Here is a 15,699-nt window from a genome sequence, read left to right on the forward strand (position 1 = left end):
ATTAAACTTAGATATATCAGTTGTTCGAATCAGCCTTTGTTGTTTCTCTACATGTATAATTTGAGTAAGAGAATTATTTTCATGACCTTAGCTTTGTTAATATAGGGAAATAAATCATTATATTCTTAATAAACTGGTGTGGTTATGGATGTTGAATTGATTATCATATTTTTATGTGATGTCTGTGACATAATTCAGATGATACTTTCCTCAAAGCAGATTTGGGTCGGTTAATCGACCTAGTGTGTGAAATCCACTATCTAGTTACCCATTTTTACAATTCTCTTTCATCAGAACCAACACTTTATATGATCCACTTTATCCAACAATGGGGTTGGGAGATCAGGGGGGCAGGGCCAGAAACACCAGGGAGGGGGGGTAGGTGAATGAGGCCAGCAATGATGGGATGGGGGTAATGCCAAACAATGATGTGGGGCAGAAGCAATGAGGGGGTGGGGGAATGGATCGACCAACAACACGGAAGGGGGGAAGCAAAGACGTACAGCAGGATGGGGAGGAGAGGTGTGGAAGGGATTGCAAACACATACACTCTTAGTGTATGCTACAAGTAGAAGAAAAAAGTAGCCTGGGCCAGAACAGGGAAGTAGTGGAAGGACACTAAGAGGTACTTGGGCCATTCTACAGGAGAAGGAGAAACACACAAAGGGGAAGTGAGGCTGGCATGCACTGACCAAACGTGAGCTAGCAAATAGAATGACGATGAAGCCAACCAATGGTAGCAATGGGTGGGTTCTAAGTCCTCTTCAAGGTAATAACATGCCTTTGATGCGACACTGCATGCAATGTCTATGGCAAGACCAAAAAGGGAAACAAGAAATAATAACATTAAGTTTCTCAAAACAATTAACACATATTTCACTTGAAGTGTAAAATCATTTTATTGATACAAATATACATATGAATAAAATCCCATGAACCTGAAATATCCGATTACCTATGGAGTATGTAAAATGCTTGTTATTATTACTTTACGTGTTAAGACATTCTCGAATTTTGACTTTAATTTTGTGCTGAAAATTTCAATAGCAATTTAGTAACCTTCAAGAAAACACCAATAATACAGAAGTTACAAATGCCCTACATAGCGCCCACTGTACATTTTCACCTAAAACCTCTGCAGTATATTACAGCTGCAGTTATTTTGTATTTTAGTTTTGTGCTAAAAGGCAGTGTTTAAAAGTATGCCTGCTTTGTTTATTTACAAAAACAAATTAAAGTATAATAACATGGGGGGATGCAAAGTTGCACCTAATACGCCTAGGCAACTTTCTTATATGTATGTGTATATAAATATACATATCAATATAAGTACACCCTCATCACATTTTGCTGAGAATAAACAGACCTCAATAAATGATGTTCAAATTACAGTTCTACAAACGTAATTCCCACATTTTGCGTCTTTCTTCGCTACAAAATATAAATAACGTCTAATCAACCTGAAATGTAATCTATCATCTGTGAAATATGCAAAATGTACCACATTGTTTGATGATATATGGCTTTTCTTTTGTGGCCTTCAGAATTTAAGTGAGCCAAAAACACTAGCATAAATGTAGTTAGAAAAGACTTGAGTCGATTTACAAAATTTACCGAAGAGACTTTTGCTTGCTATGGTTATGACAGTTTGCAAAATAAATCAATTTTCACGCCATAGAAAGAGATAGTGCAGATAAAAAGGGCCAGAACAAACACCTAATTCAGTTTGTCCAGATATTCTAAATTTCGATCTTTATCTATGGTAACCAAGGGGTCCTGTTGACAACACATGCCACAATAACAAACGTATTTAATGTAATACTCTACCAAAACGGAAGCTCATAATAAAACTTAGTGCCAGTTACATATCTGAAAAACTGAGGATTTCGATTCATAATTAGGGGAGGGTTTCAGATACTAGAGATCAGAATAATACAGATTTTAACTACAATCAAATAAAAAAAGTACACATATTTTAAGGAGTCGTGGACCTGGAACAAGGAGATTCCATAATGAGACCAACACAATAGGAAATGTAATAAAATCTTTAAGGGCTGCTTCCTGTAAGAGCTGTGTGGCGTTTCTGCTATGATCCAAATGGTAGCTTTTTAGTAACTGTTAGGACTTTACTGTATTTGAAATTCTTTCTCAGGCCGAAATGTCCCTATTAATGTCTGAGTTTATGGGAAAAACTGTTCAAAATTAGGGCGACTTGTCCACCAAAGCCTCATCAGCTCATTCTATGTTGCCAGCTGAGAAAATAAACTGTGAAGTATACCATATTGGTAACAGGAACCTCACAGCATTGTGTAGTTCTTTAAGTATTACTTGAATTATTCGAATGGTGTAATATGTATATGTATGTTTTATGGTTCTGTATTTTCTTCCCACGTTTTCAACTAGTGGCCAGATCAGTGACAAAGCCAAAGGCAGAGTTTTTGCAAATCCAGTGATGGTATTGAAGGATTAGAGAATTTCATTGCCTTTTATACATTTTCTGTATTACATGATAAATGACCAGCTGTTAGTTTCACATTTAGCATAAGCATTGGAATACTCGTGCAGAAAAAGATAAAGAATATTTACCTTTAAGCCCATTCCTTTCGGATTAATACAAGTATTATACACACAATTTTGAATTCATACATTTACAAGGTTATTTCACTTTGAAAAATTGTAAAACATTGGCAGTAAAGAAATATGAGGAAAGCAAGTTTTCAATTTAGGTGTCGAGCCTTTCCTCTAACCCGATTTGAATTTGTAAGGTGTAATGATTAATTATTACACATCAAAAAGGAGTTAACTGGAAAATACTCAGAGTAACCCACAGTTCTGACCCATGGATAATGTACCTTAGGTTTAACCTTTGAGTTCAATGGACTACTAATTTGAATTTTCAATCATCCAAATTGCAATTTAGAGAAGGATTCCTGACCTCCAACGGTCAATACACTAAGAATTAAGAAAGTAGTCTTTTATATTCCGGTGCTTTCTCTGAAGTTGTCTAATGGTACTGAAACTCATCACAGAGTTTCATAATCATGTATGGAAGGGGCCATAAATTACAGGGTATTGCAGCTGTTTGGAATGAGGCTTTATAAGCCACCAGAAAACATGAAATGAAACACACAAATCATGGGTGTTTAGTACACACAATAGGAGACAATTATATATCACTCTCTCTCAAGTAGGTCACTACTGTTACAAAAAACATATAATTTGTTTAAATACAGCTTAGATCTGCAGTCATTTTGTAGGCTATTAGTGAAGGGATACCTACCACATTATGCCTAGATAAACTCAATTACTTTATTTGTAACACTAAGGTGCATATTTATACTCTGTTTGCACCGAATTAGCGTCATTTTTTTTAACTCTAATTCGGTGCAAAACTAACTCCATATTTATACTTTGGTGCTAGACCCGTCTAGCGCCAAATTTATGGAGGTAAAGTCATTTTTTGGAAGTGGAAACCTACCTTGCCTTAATGAGATGCAAGGTAGGCATTCCCGTGCAAAAAATGACCCTTTGGCCTTAACGTCATATTTATACTCCCGTGCAAAAATGGTGCACAGGAGAGAGGATGGGTCAAAATCTGGTGGAAAGCTTGCTTTGCCACTTTTTTTTAGCTCCTGGGTCAGGGCTGTTGTTATGGGACCTATGGGCTTATTTCCATGGTGGAGCACCATGGAATAAGCCCGCAGGTGTCCTCCCCAGGCCCCAGGGACACCCCCACCCACACCAGACACCCCCACCCACACCAGAGGAAGTGCAGAGGATAGGGGACCCCATCCCAGGTAAGTACAGATAAGTACAGGTAAGTATTGCATTTTATTTGTTTTAAGTGCCAAAGGGGCCCAAGGTGCAATGGCCATGCCCAGAGGACACGTGTCCCCTGTTCTGGCCATTGGGGTGGTGGGCATGACTCTAGCCTTTTCTAAGGCAGGAATAATGTGGCATGATAGATTTGGCACTATAAAATTACACTAATCTGGTTAGAGTCATTTCTTTTGCCTCTAACGTGCCTAAAGTCATTTTTTGGGTGCTAACCCCCCTTCTACTATACCGCCAGCCCCACCAGACTAGTGGCATTATTTCTTTACTCTAGCCTACCCTTTACACCGGCTTGCACCATTCCATAAACATAGTGCCCGGCTGGTGCACAGAAATGGTGCAAGCCGGTGCTAAACGTTTTGGTGCAAAATTACGTTGGTGCAGTTTTGCACCAAAAAGTCTAAATAAGGGCCTAAATCCAATCCGGGGCTCCAAGGTAGGGTAGGACAGGCTGGAGAGCAATGCAGAAGTCAGTTGTATGATACTAAATGAAGGTTGATTCCTCCGACAATGCCATTATCCTACTGTAGAGCCCCCACTGAGGCATAGATTGTTTGTCATGCAGCTCAACAACTTCCAAAAAGATATTTTACACTGAACCACCCCCTAATCAGAAAACACATTTTGAGAGAAACACAAGTTTAGGGCTAGCACACAGCCTGTTCATAGTGTGATGAAGCCATTTTGACACAAATGCATACCTTGCAGTTATCCCTCGAGAAGGCACAATACTAATTTAGAGAGGCAGCATTGCATACACGTAGAACAATCTTTTTTCTGCGTGCTCCTCTTCAAATTTCATATTACACAGGGCATTCCAATGTGGACAGGGAAAGTCTTGACTCAAATGACCCTTATTTGGCGTTCTGCCTGTGTATCCTGATCTGTATACTGAAACTGACCAAATAAGTACTGTGTTTGTGTTTCGACTGAAAAAGAAGGAAAGGCCCCTAAACTAAGGGACAGTGCAGAGCCACACTTTATCTAGCGGCTTAACAGATGCACAGGAGCTTTTTTAATGTGAATATACAAATGGAGATTATACCATAGAATAAACAAAAAGTTCCAGACTGCGTTATTTTAATGTATTTGATCTATGTAAGTCATCTGCCTGAGTACTGTTAATCAATTAAGCATCAGTAAATATATAAGAAGCAGTAAATTGACAAACAAAGATTGACATGGTCTGATATAGTAGTGGCAAGATGTTGATCGGAGGCAGTGACATCATGGAAATTAATGTATCAACCATCATGAGTGTGAACCAATCACACTGAATAATTAAAGGAAGGGAACAGCAGGTAATGCTGGTATAAAAGTCAATGACGATAGGTTGTCTTTTGCAAATCTGCATGTCCTAGACGGCGCTTAAACATCTGGGTCAAAGTAGCAATTTCATTTGTTACTGAAAAAATGAGTGGAAATAACACAAATTATAGTGGTACATACAAAACATAAATATGTATATATGAATATTTGGAAATATGCACATATAAATAGACACACTTACATAAGCAAATTCGATGTGCCCTTATAATTTTACTATGTAGCAAATATCAGAAATCCATAAAAAACCAATGAGGTCCCCTGGTGGACTCAATGATTTTTCCGTTCCAAAATATTATCCCAAAATTAAATCTATACTCTCTAGAATGTGCTATCCTCTATTTACCTACTGTACAAATTTAGGGCCTGGCAGAGAGTTCGGCGAATGAGTTATTCCGTCATAAACATGGCAGCTATTATGTTCACCATATTACAAGTGCAATACAAAATAATGAGCTTGGAATACGGCTGAAGGCAAATCCGTCACGTTACGGAGTACTCAATCGCCAAACTTTAAATATGTCCTAGTCTGATATCACCAACCCTCCTGCTCCCTTTTCAACTCATTTACAAGTTTACTATTTACAAAGTTTGTGCTACTCAGAAATACCAAATCCAGCCTCGTGAAACCATCCATATTCATCGAGTTTATGTTTAAATAGAAGAAGCCCTTCATTTGAGGACTTGGAGAAGAAACTCTGTTTCCCAAGTCAGATACGCTAACAGGTGAACATTGCATACAGTATCCACAGAAGAAAACAATGTGAAATATAGCTAGAAGCTCAAATAAAACCTTTAAATACAGTTCTAGGAGCACAAAGTGAAACTGCAAATGAGTCAGAGTGTGACTGGTACTGCACCTTGTGCACTAAAGTATAAGTGTGAAAAAACACCACTTACAAAGGTAAACCTTAAAACCTAATGCACCAAGGGCTATATGTACAAATATTAGGTTTTGCGACTCGCAAATTGCAAGTCTTAGCGACTCACAATTTGCGAGTTGCAAAAACTGATATACAACAGTGTCAATGACACTGTTTGCGATTCCCAATGGGGTCGCAAATGACTTACCTCAAAAATATTTCTGAGGTAGGTCAAAATTTGGGGCCCCTACTGGGAATGGCGGCCCTCACAGGGATAGTAGCCTGCTGGGGACAGCAGACCACCATGTCTGAGAATGCTTTTAAATAAAGCCGTTTTTTTTTTTTTGTTTTTTTTTATGCAGCGCATTTTACTTAAAGAAAAACGGGATGTATTTCAAAAACAAAAATTAAATGTTTTCTTTTCATTTTTTCAGAGCAGGTAGAGGTCCATGAGACCACTGCCTGCTCTAACAAAATATTTTCACTACCATTCACTAAGGGGAAGGAGTTCCAATGAGATAGCACCAATTTGAAATCGGTGCTAACCGCAATTGTTTTGTGATCGCATTCACAGTCACAAAACAATCATACATCGCAATGCGACTTGCAATTAGGAAGGGAACACCCCTTCCCAATTGCAACTCGGAAACCTATTTTGCGATTCGGAAAATAGATTACCAAATCGCAAAATAGGGTTTGTATATACCAAAATGCTTTTTTCTTGTTGCAAACGACCCGATTCTGCGAATCAGGCCGTTTGCGGCACGAAAAAAGGTACGTACATCTGGCCCTTAATCACGATTACCAGTTCTTTACTCTTGCAAAGTACTGATGTGAAAGCAGAAGGTTAGACAGCTAACTGCGTTGGAGGGGTCGGTTTGTAGGCTTCACCAAGTATGTTTTTCTTGGGAAGTAGGTACACACACACTTTGGGAATTTTGCATAGCATGCCATTCGTACACATTTTGCAGGTGTTTTCCGCTGTGAAAAAACACACTTAAGATTTCTAATTCCAGGCAGTAGACTAAGCAAGGAACACCCTCATCTTCACAGGGAGCGTAGAGAAACAGCTTCTCTGTTGGCAAACAAATATCCTACGTGGAGAAGCAACAAAGGAATGAAGTGTTTAAACGCATTTTGCAACAGTTGTAAGAATTCATACCTTTTGACTTAAAAACTGGGCATACATAAATTCGAACCCTGTAAATGCTCTAGGAAATCTACAATTGATGCAGATTTGCATTGGCGTGCTGTAGACCTGTGAAAAGTCTTACCAGTCACAATAAAGGCATCTCCCACTCCTCACTATCAAACATTTTAAATATGTGGCAGTAGCAAGTCATGAGATACAGTTTTTAGTGCCAGTCACAACATGTTTGAGGGGAATGCCAATCAATCTCACAAAAGAAGTAATCCTAAGAAATGTCATGTTAAGTTACACTGGCTAACGGTGTGTTTGGCCTATCCGGGTAATACACTGTCCCAAATAGCAAAAATGCAGTGACCAGTTTTATTACAAACAATTTCTATAACAGCATCGTTCATTGAGGTACACTTATTGTCAACAATGTGGAATTCATAAAACATATATATGTATGCATACATATTTACACATAATTGGCATACCTATATTTATATAGATATAGTATATATATGTATATACACATATATATTTCAAGGGAGGTAATCTCATATATGTATATATATATATATATATATGTATATATGTAATTTGTACAAATTAGTCATCATTGTGCTCTGTTATAATTACAATGTGCAGTTTCATACAGAATGAAAATGTATTAGATACCATGAAGAATTTGATGCATCTGTATCCTCATTTACAACACATTCTCTGCTGTGCAGTGTGTTAACGCTTCGGGTTAATGACACCCTGTTATAGGGTTATAAAGCCCTTGAGAAGAGCAAACAGTGTAAATCACCTCCATCAAAGAGGTGCAAGATACAATAAAATACATGTACAATAAATTTTAGACTTTAACAAATGAATAAAAGACAATATTTGAAATCAACTAGGACAAGACAAAAGACCAAATGAACATTGTTCATTGTGTTAAGTTAGAATCAGCAACCACGTGCCCGCCAGCTCTCGTAAGTAGAAAAGAGCCCATTCAATTGCTAATACAGTTATTATTTCAGTTAAGCTGACAAATATTTCATAGACTTTATTTGTCTGCTTCTTCTCCAGAGTCACTGGATTTGCCTCCTTGGTGGCCATCCGCAGTGGTAAATTTCAATTTTCCCTCCTGACTCTCGAGTTGGGGTCCTGGGCTTCTTTTTGAACATGCCTCAAACATGGAGGCAGGACGAACTATACATTTCGGGAAATAAAAGATAAAGATGTGTTGTTAATGGCCTTCAACATCAGAAAATATGACACCAACAACATTCTCCAGCCAACTATGTAAGGAAAAATAAGACGACAAGCCTAAAAAATTACATCCAAGTTTATAGATGAAACAAATGACACGCTAAACATTACCCACATTTTACACGAAGACAAATATGTTCTTATGAGGTTTACGGAATTGGAAAGTTTGTTTGTAGGTGCAAAGGTGTTTTATGGCTGATTAAATATTTGTTCCAGCAAAATGGCCAAGTGAGTTCACCAGATCCTTCTCACATCTGTGTGTGACCAACAGGGCCCAAGTTTGTAACATGGCAAAGTCAACTCAGCCTTTCATCATTCCAAAGTAAAAAAAAACTGAGTAACATTTGACTAGTTCACACCAAAACCTTTAATATGAAGTGGTACAGTAATGAGGTCATGATCTGTAGTAGCTAATGACATGGATCAATGGAACATACTGAACTGGGAAGGTGAGCCAGCATCAGCCTCAAACCATATGGTACCCATTGCCAGGAAAGTAGTCTTCCTTCCATCTATGGTACCAAGCCTGACTGGCTGTTATGAAGTAAAAGATCCAACAAAGACCTCAAACTAATTAACTTAAACTTCTCCAAGATAGCTTTGGAAAACATGGGTAACCCAAAAATTAGGAAAAAATCTATTCATGACTAAAGGATAAATTAGCGAGCTGAACTATCATGTTATGTTTCTGGTCACACAAAAATGTTCTGATGGAAAGCTGAAAAAAAATAAGCGGTAGCTATTTGGTGCACTCCCTTGCCAACAAAGCAAGGCTGGACACAAACAAAGGCAACATATTCTAAATAGTCTTGACAGGTTGAAGTTCAAACCCTTAAACTCAGAGCAGAAGAAGACCATATATCCCTCAAAGAAGAGGTTTATCAAGTTTTGTGAAACAGTTTAGTAGTAGATATAGTCCTGGTCTTGGTAGAGTAATTTAGTGGTTGATCTAGTCTCCTTTTAGTAATTTTATATGGCCTGCTAGATGGACTTGAGTTTAGTAGCAAAAACGTTTTTGAAAGTTATAGAACTTGAGAGGGGATATTCTCCGTGAGAGGGGATATTCTCCTTGGATGCAGAGTGGGTTCAAGGAAAAGTGCACCACCTAGGAAAAGCTTCCACCATTTTATTTCAGTAGAGATTCCAACAGGAAAGGAGCTTTTTAGGGACATAAATATTTTTTTTAAGGCGTTTACAGTGTTCCACCTGAACAAATTATTCTCATGACCAGAGCATCTCTATTCAGTGATAAATTGACGGAGAACCCACAGTGTAGTTTTCTCCACTACAAGCCAGCACTGTGGATTCTATTATACTGGTGTGTTTTTTCTAAATAGATTTAGCGTTTCTCAAGAAATCAGACTTGTCATTACCAACAAAATATAGGTCAGATGCCGGATTTCTCAGCCTTGTCGGGCAAATCTAGGCATTCAAAGTTCAATAATAAATCAAACGTATTTTTCTGGGTGGAGGGAAAGAGGGTGAACCGCAATACACAACTGTACATATATGTCCTTCTGGGCATCAATAAAGCCTGTGAAACAGTTATTTTGACATTTAGTTTATTTTAGTGATAATCATTATCTTCTCTCTTGAAAAACCAGGGCATTGTCATATAAAAAGCCATACTTGATGCAGTATTAGTAACGTCCGCTGCTGAGCTCTACATATAAGGTAAAAAGGCTAAAATCAGCTAAAAGATGCATGAACTCTGGGGCTGCGGCAGCCATGGGCACAAAACACAAAAAGGCTCACTTCTGCTGCCACCAAGGGTGTTTGCTGGCTTGGGAGCAGAAAGGGGCTAGAGGGCTCTTTAGACCCCCCTTGTGCCACCACCCCCCAACTATGCATAAACTGTGCGTGCACCCGGTGGTACCGGGACACTCAGAAATTATTTTAAAAAATGAATAGTAAATGAACGGCCGGTAGAGCTTATTTAACATTCCCATCTCCCATCCTGAAAGCACTCATAACACCCTTGTGGGGCTCATTTGCATATTTGTTGCTGTTTTGTTGTGCCACAATCAGCCCAGTGGCACCATTAACACGTTACAAAAGTGTTCTATGAGGCTGCAGGGAGCACAGCAGACCTCAATATATTTTTTTCAACAAAGCTGTAAGTCTCCTGGGTCATTAAATGCATAACCTCAGGAGAGATTACCATTGTTTTCAAAGCACTCCAAGCTGTAGTTGTATGTTCTTCAGCTGTTGTGCAGAGAACTCCTGTGTTTAGGACTATGGCTGCATTTAGTGGCCTGAAGAAGGTTGAAGAAAGACTCGTACACATTTGACGTTTAGAATTAAATGTAACATTTTTGAGACAAGAAATAATAATTGCTATGTGTGTACTTCTGTATGTATGCATTTTGTATGGATAACTTTGGAATATGGATAAAGATACATTATTGTGGAGACATTTTGACAAAGTCAATACGTCTGTTTTATTAAAGTTGATATGTTGACCGATTTTTATATTTTGGTTATGACACTTTGATAAAACCAGTAGGTCTTCCATACTTAAAATAACGTCACCCTTCAGAAAAAGTGTGCACATGTGATTGGTACAGGTAAAAATATTTATAGAGGAACTGTTGAGGAATCATGGGGCATGGTTTGGCAAAGTCTCCCTCTGAAAATAGCAAAACAATGACTGTTCCTAAGTAACCAGGTACAGAGGGGAAAACTAGGAAAGAACAAAGTGAGCTGTTGCGCTGCTTCACAGGTAAATCTGACATCAGCTACATCCTTATGACATAAGCGAGCATCCGAAAATTTGGTTGTGGACAAGGAATGCCAATGACTGGTAGAATAATTGTGAAAAAGAATGAATATTCAGGTCTTCTCAAGTAACTCAAGAATAAGCAACTTCACACATCGGTTGAAAATTTACATCCAATACAAACACAATTGGTACTCCAAAATATCTTTATCATAAACAGTTTTGCAAAAGTCATAGTGTCATAAAGATTGTTCACTGCATAAGAATCATTTAATAATATATGGGATTAATGTGTCCCTCAAGAAACATAAAACATTTGTTTGGGTTTATAAATATTTACATTTCCTCCTACACCAAAAAAACAATCTATTCGACTTAGTCTGGAGCATACTTGTTTTGTCTTTTCTGTTATTTTTCTGTTACTAATCAGATTATTGAATAGGCAGTCTAATTACCTGGTAGAGACATATTCTAATTGCAGATTTATTAACTTAGAAGACCCCCCAGGTGTCTGTGGGGATCCAGAGGTTTTTCTTCCGGCAGTAAACTTGCACACTGTTAGGTGGCCACCCTGATGCACTGATGTAGGTTTCTTTTCACAACTTTTCAAGCCAGAAGCGAGGATCCATGAAGAACACTGACTCTGATGCGCCAGAACTAGGGTCCTGAAAGAGAAGTCCTTGTACCTAGAAGAAAGTTTGCAGAGCAGGGAGGATGGGTGGGCCAGTAAGGAATCTTCAACTAGAATATGCCTCTACCAGAGAATTTGCTACTGCAGGCAAGTAACTTGTTCATCTGATAGAGACTTCTAGTTGCAGATCCCTTACCTTAGAATAGATACCCAAGCAATACCATCCCCGGAGGCAGGTCTGCGAACCAAGATCATACAAGGAAGCCCTGCAGGACCGCACAGGCAAAGTACCCATCCCTTCAGAACTGATTGTCCAGGCAGTAGTGTTTAGGAAACATGTACAAGGACGCCCACGTTGCTGCCTTGCAGATGTCCAGGACTGAAACTCTGCATGCTAACGCAGTGGTTGTATCTGTGGTTCTGGTCAAATGAACGCGCAAGCCCTCTGGGGCTTGCTTCTTAGCTAGTGCGCAGCACATTTTAATGCAGACAATCACCCATCTAGAGATGATCCTTTTCTGGATTGCCCGACCTTTCTTCCCACCCACATAAAACACAAAGACTTGATTGTCCACCCGGAACTCTTTTGTACGATCAAGATAGAACGCCAATGCTCTTTTTGGGTCCCGACGGTAGAGTCTCTCCTCTTCCTTAGAAGGATGTGGGGGTGCATAAAAAGTAGGCAAGGTGACTGAATGGCCTACATCAAAGGGCGTGACCACTTTAGATAGAAAAGAAGCCCTAGTTTGAAGCACAATCTTGTCAATGTGGATGGAGATGAAAGGAGGCTTTGAAGAATAAAACCTGCAGCTCACTCGCTTTGCGGGCAGAGGTTATAGCTACAAGGAAGACTGTTTTTAAAGTAAGCAGGCAAAGTGGGCAGTTGTGAAGTGGTTTAAATGGAGCACACATTAGATTGGTAAGAAGTAAGTTCAATCCTATTGGGGTAAATATGAATGGGAAAGGAAGAAAGAGATGGGTAAGGAACTTAAGAAATCGTTTAACAATCAGAGATTTAAATAGGGAGGGTTGGTTAGGCATCAGAGGAAAGCTGAGACGGCAGACAAATAACCCTTGAGGGTGCCCAGAGAAGAGCCCTGCTGGACCAAAGAAAGAACAAATAAAAGATCCTCAGAAAGAGAGGCAGAGTTGGGATCAACAGACTTGTTGGTACACCATGCCACAAATTTGTTCCAATGACAGGCATATACCGTTTTGGTGGAGGGGCGCATGGCTGCCAAGATAACGTTACAGACTTAGGGCGGAAGGTCAAAAGCTGTCAACTGCCACCGCTCAGTCTCCATGCAAGAAGGCAGAGACTGGACTGGCTCAGGTGAAGAGCCGCCTTCCAAGGCTGCAACAAAAGATCATCCCGAAGGGGCAGTCAGACTAATGGAGGATCAATGGCCATGTTCAAAAGCCCGGGATACCGTACTCTTTGTGCCCAGTCCAAAGCCACAAGAATGATTGGGCCCGTCATTCTTGATCTTCTTCAGAACTCTGGGCAGAAGTGGTATTAGAGGAAAGGAGGCCTGAGATCCACTTGAGACAAAAAGCATTGCAAAGCAAGTGCTGCCTTGGAAACTCCAACGCGAAAAAACAGCTGGCATTGTATTTTCTCTGCATAGACCAAGAGATCCACAGGCTCTCCCCACTGCTGAAAGAGACCTTGCGCCACCTCCAGATGGAGACGCCATTTGTGATTGACCAGGCACTGGTGGCTGACTTTCACAGAGCCCGCCATAGGTTGAACCACCAGGAATATGCCCTGATGTTCCAGCCATATACATAGGAAGAAAGCCTCCTGACAAAGGGCCCACAACCTCACTCCATCCTCTTTGTTGCAGTACCACATGGCGGTGGTGTTGTCCATGTACTCCTGCATCCCTTTCCCTTTGAGAGAGGAAAGGAATGCTTTCAATAGCAATCTGATCGCTCTGAGCTCAAAAATGTTGATATGGAGCTAGGACTCCACTGGAGACCAGACACCTCTCATCTCCACCTCTCCCATGTGGCCACCCCATCCCAAGTGCGACGCATCTGTAACTACAGTCCCATCTGGTTGGGGAAGGGATCTGCCTCTGACTCAACTGTGGTTCAAAAGCCACCACTGCAAATCTTACGCAGATCTGGACCATATTGGAGAGATTCCGCTGATGCTCCGCCCACTTCAGGTCACATTGCAGAGCTTGCATATGCCATCTTGCAAGTGTACCCAGCAGGATGCAGGAGGCCATGAGGCACAGCAGCCTCAGAGTCATTCTCACCAAAATACAGGATAGAGGCTGAAACATCGGTATCATAGCCTGAATATCCTGGATAGGCCCGAAACTGCACTGTGTCCATAACAGCTCAGATGAAAGTGAGCATCTGAGAGGGAGTCAAGTGTGACTTACGCAAGTTTACTGTGAACCCCAGTGAATAAAGGAGGTCTACTGCAGTCTGGGGGTGGAAGACGAGAGCCTGGGGTGAGCTGCTTTCAATAGCCAGTCGTCGAGGTAGGGGAAGACTGAAACCCCCAACCTGCACAGATGAGCTGCGACCACCACCATCACTTTGGTGAACAACCGAGGAGCACTGGTAAGGTCAAAGGAGAGCATAGTAAATTGAAAATGCTTGTGACCTACAACCAACCTCGAGTAACGTCTGTGGGCAGGCAGGGCGGGACTATGGAAATAAGCATCCTGCAAGTCCAATCCTACCATCTAGTCTCCTGGGTTCAGGGCAGATGGGACCTGAGCATTTCAAACTTCTCCTTCATGAGGAAGAGACTGAGGGACCAGAGGTCAAGGTTAAGGCAGAGATCATTGTCCTTTTTGGGCATCAGAAATTAGCAGGAATAACATCCAAAACTTACTTCTGGCACTGGGACCCTCTCTATGGTTCCCCTGGCCAAGAGAGCCGTAACTTCCTTGCAGAGAAGTACCAGGTGATCCTCTGCCATCTGATCATAGGATGGTGGCATGGCAGGAGGGGTAATCTCGGAGGGGAGGGTGTAGCCCCTTCAGACTATTTGCAAAACCAGACTATTCGATGTGATGGTATTCCAGCAGGGCAGGTGACGGTGAATCCTGCCACCGAATGGTCCCTGGTAGGAAACTCCAGAATAGGAAGGTATGGAGGCTGCAGCTGAGAAGGGGTGGACTGGCTAGACAGCTGGCTTCCTGATCCATGCAGATACTGGATCCCACATCCCTGGCCATGCAGAGGCTGAGCAGTATGCGAAGTGCGGTGGCTGGCAGGAAACGGACACGGCTGGATGCCCCTTCTGAAGCCACAAAAGGGGGGGAAAAGGGCAGCAGCAAGGCCAAGGGACTGGGTCATAGCCCAGGACTCCTTAAAACGTTTGAGCGCTGAGTCTGCATTGTCTCCGGAGAAATGGGTGCCATCAGAGGGTATGTCCATTAGAGTAGATTGGACATCCCCTGAAAAGCCAAATGTCTGTAACCAGGGTGGTGCCTCATGGCCACTGTTGAGGCAAACGATCTGCTCAGAGAGTCGCGTCCTATCCAACCAACATGTGATTGTGAACTTGGCTGCTTCTCTCATATTAGCAACAGCCTAGAAGAGATTGGCCCGGGCCTCATCCGGGTCCTTTGGCAGCATTAGTGTGACTGTGTTCCATAAAGTATGGGTGTAGTACCCAAAAGGCATGAGGTGTTTACAGACTGCAATGCTGGGCTGGAGGAAGAAAATATCTTCTTAAGAAGGTGTTCCAGCCTCTTTGATTCCCTATCCGGAAAAGCATAAGGGAACACATCATGGTACGTTGAGGCTTGGATGACAAGGCTCTCAGGGGTGGGGTGTTGGGTCAGAAAGCCAGGTCGTTAGGCGCAGGCCTATGGTGGTTAGCTATTGTCCTATTAAAAGGAGCCCCTGTGCTGGACATCCATTAGGGCGTCATTAAAGAGAAATAGGGCTTCTGATGTGGAAG

At 41.0% G+C, this 15,699-nt stretch overlaps 1 protein-coding gene across 1 annotated transcript in view; it reads right to left on the reverse strand.

Moving 5' to 3' along the window:
* Window positions 1-874: 874 nt before the first annotated feature.
* CARMIL1 (capping protein regulator and myosin 1 linker 1) overlaps window positions 875-15,699 on the reverse strand; it is a 993,695-nt gene continuing 978,870 nt past the window's right edge. The window contains exon 38 of the mRNA XM_069218803.1: window positions 875-8,355. Coding sequence (XP_069074904.1) covers window positions 8,210-8,355 — 146 coding nt within the window. The 3' untranslated portion in view covers window positions 875-8,209. The remainder of the gene's footprint in view (window positions 8,356-15,699) is intronic.

Source organism: Pleurodeles waltl, chromosome 2_1, assembly GCF_031143425.1.
Source record: "Pleurodeles waltl isolate 20211129_DDA chromosome 2_1, aPleWal1.hap1.20221129, whole genome shotgun sequence".
In the NCBI taxonomy this organism is placed as follows: domain Eukaryota; kingdom Metazoa; phylum Chordata; class Amphibia; order Caudata; family Salamandridae; genus Pleurodeles; species Pleurodeles waltl.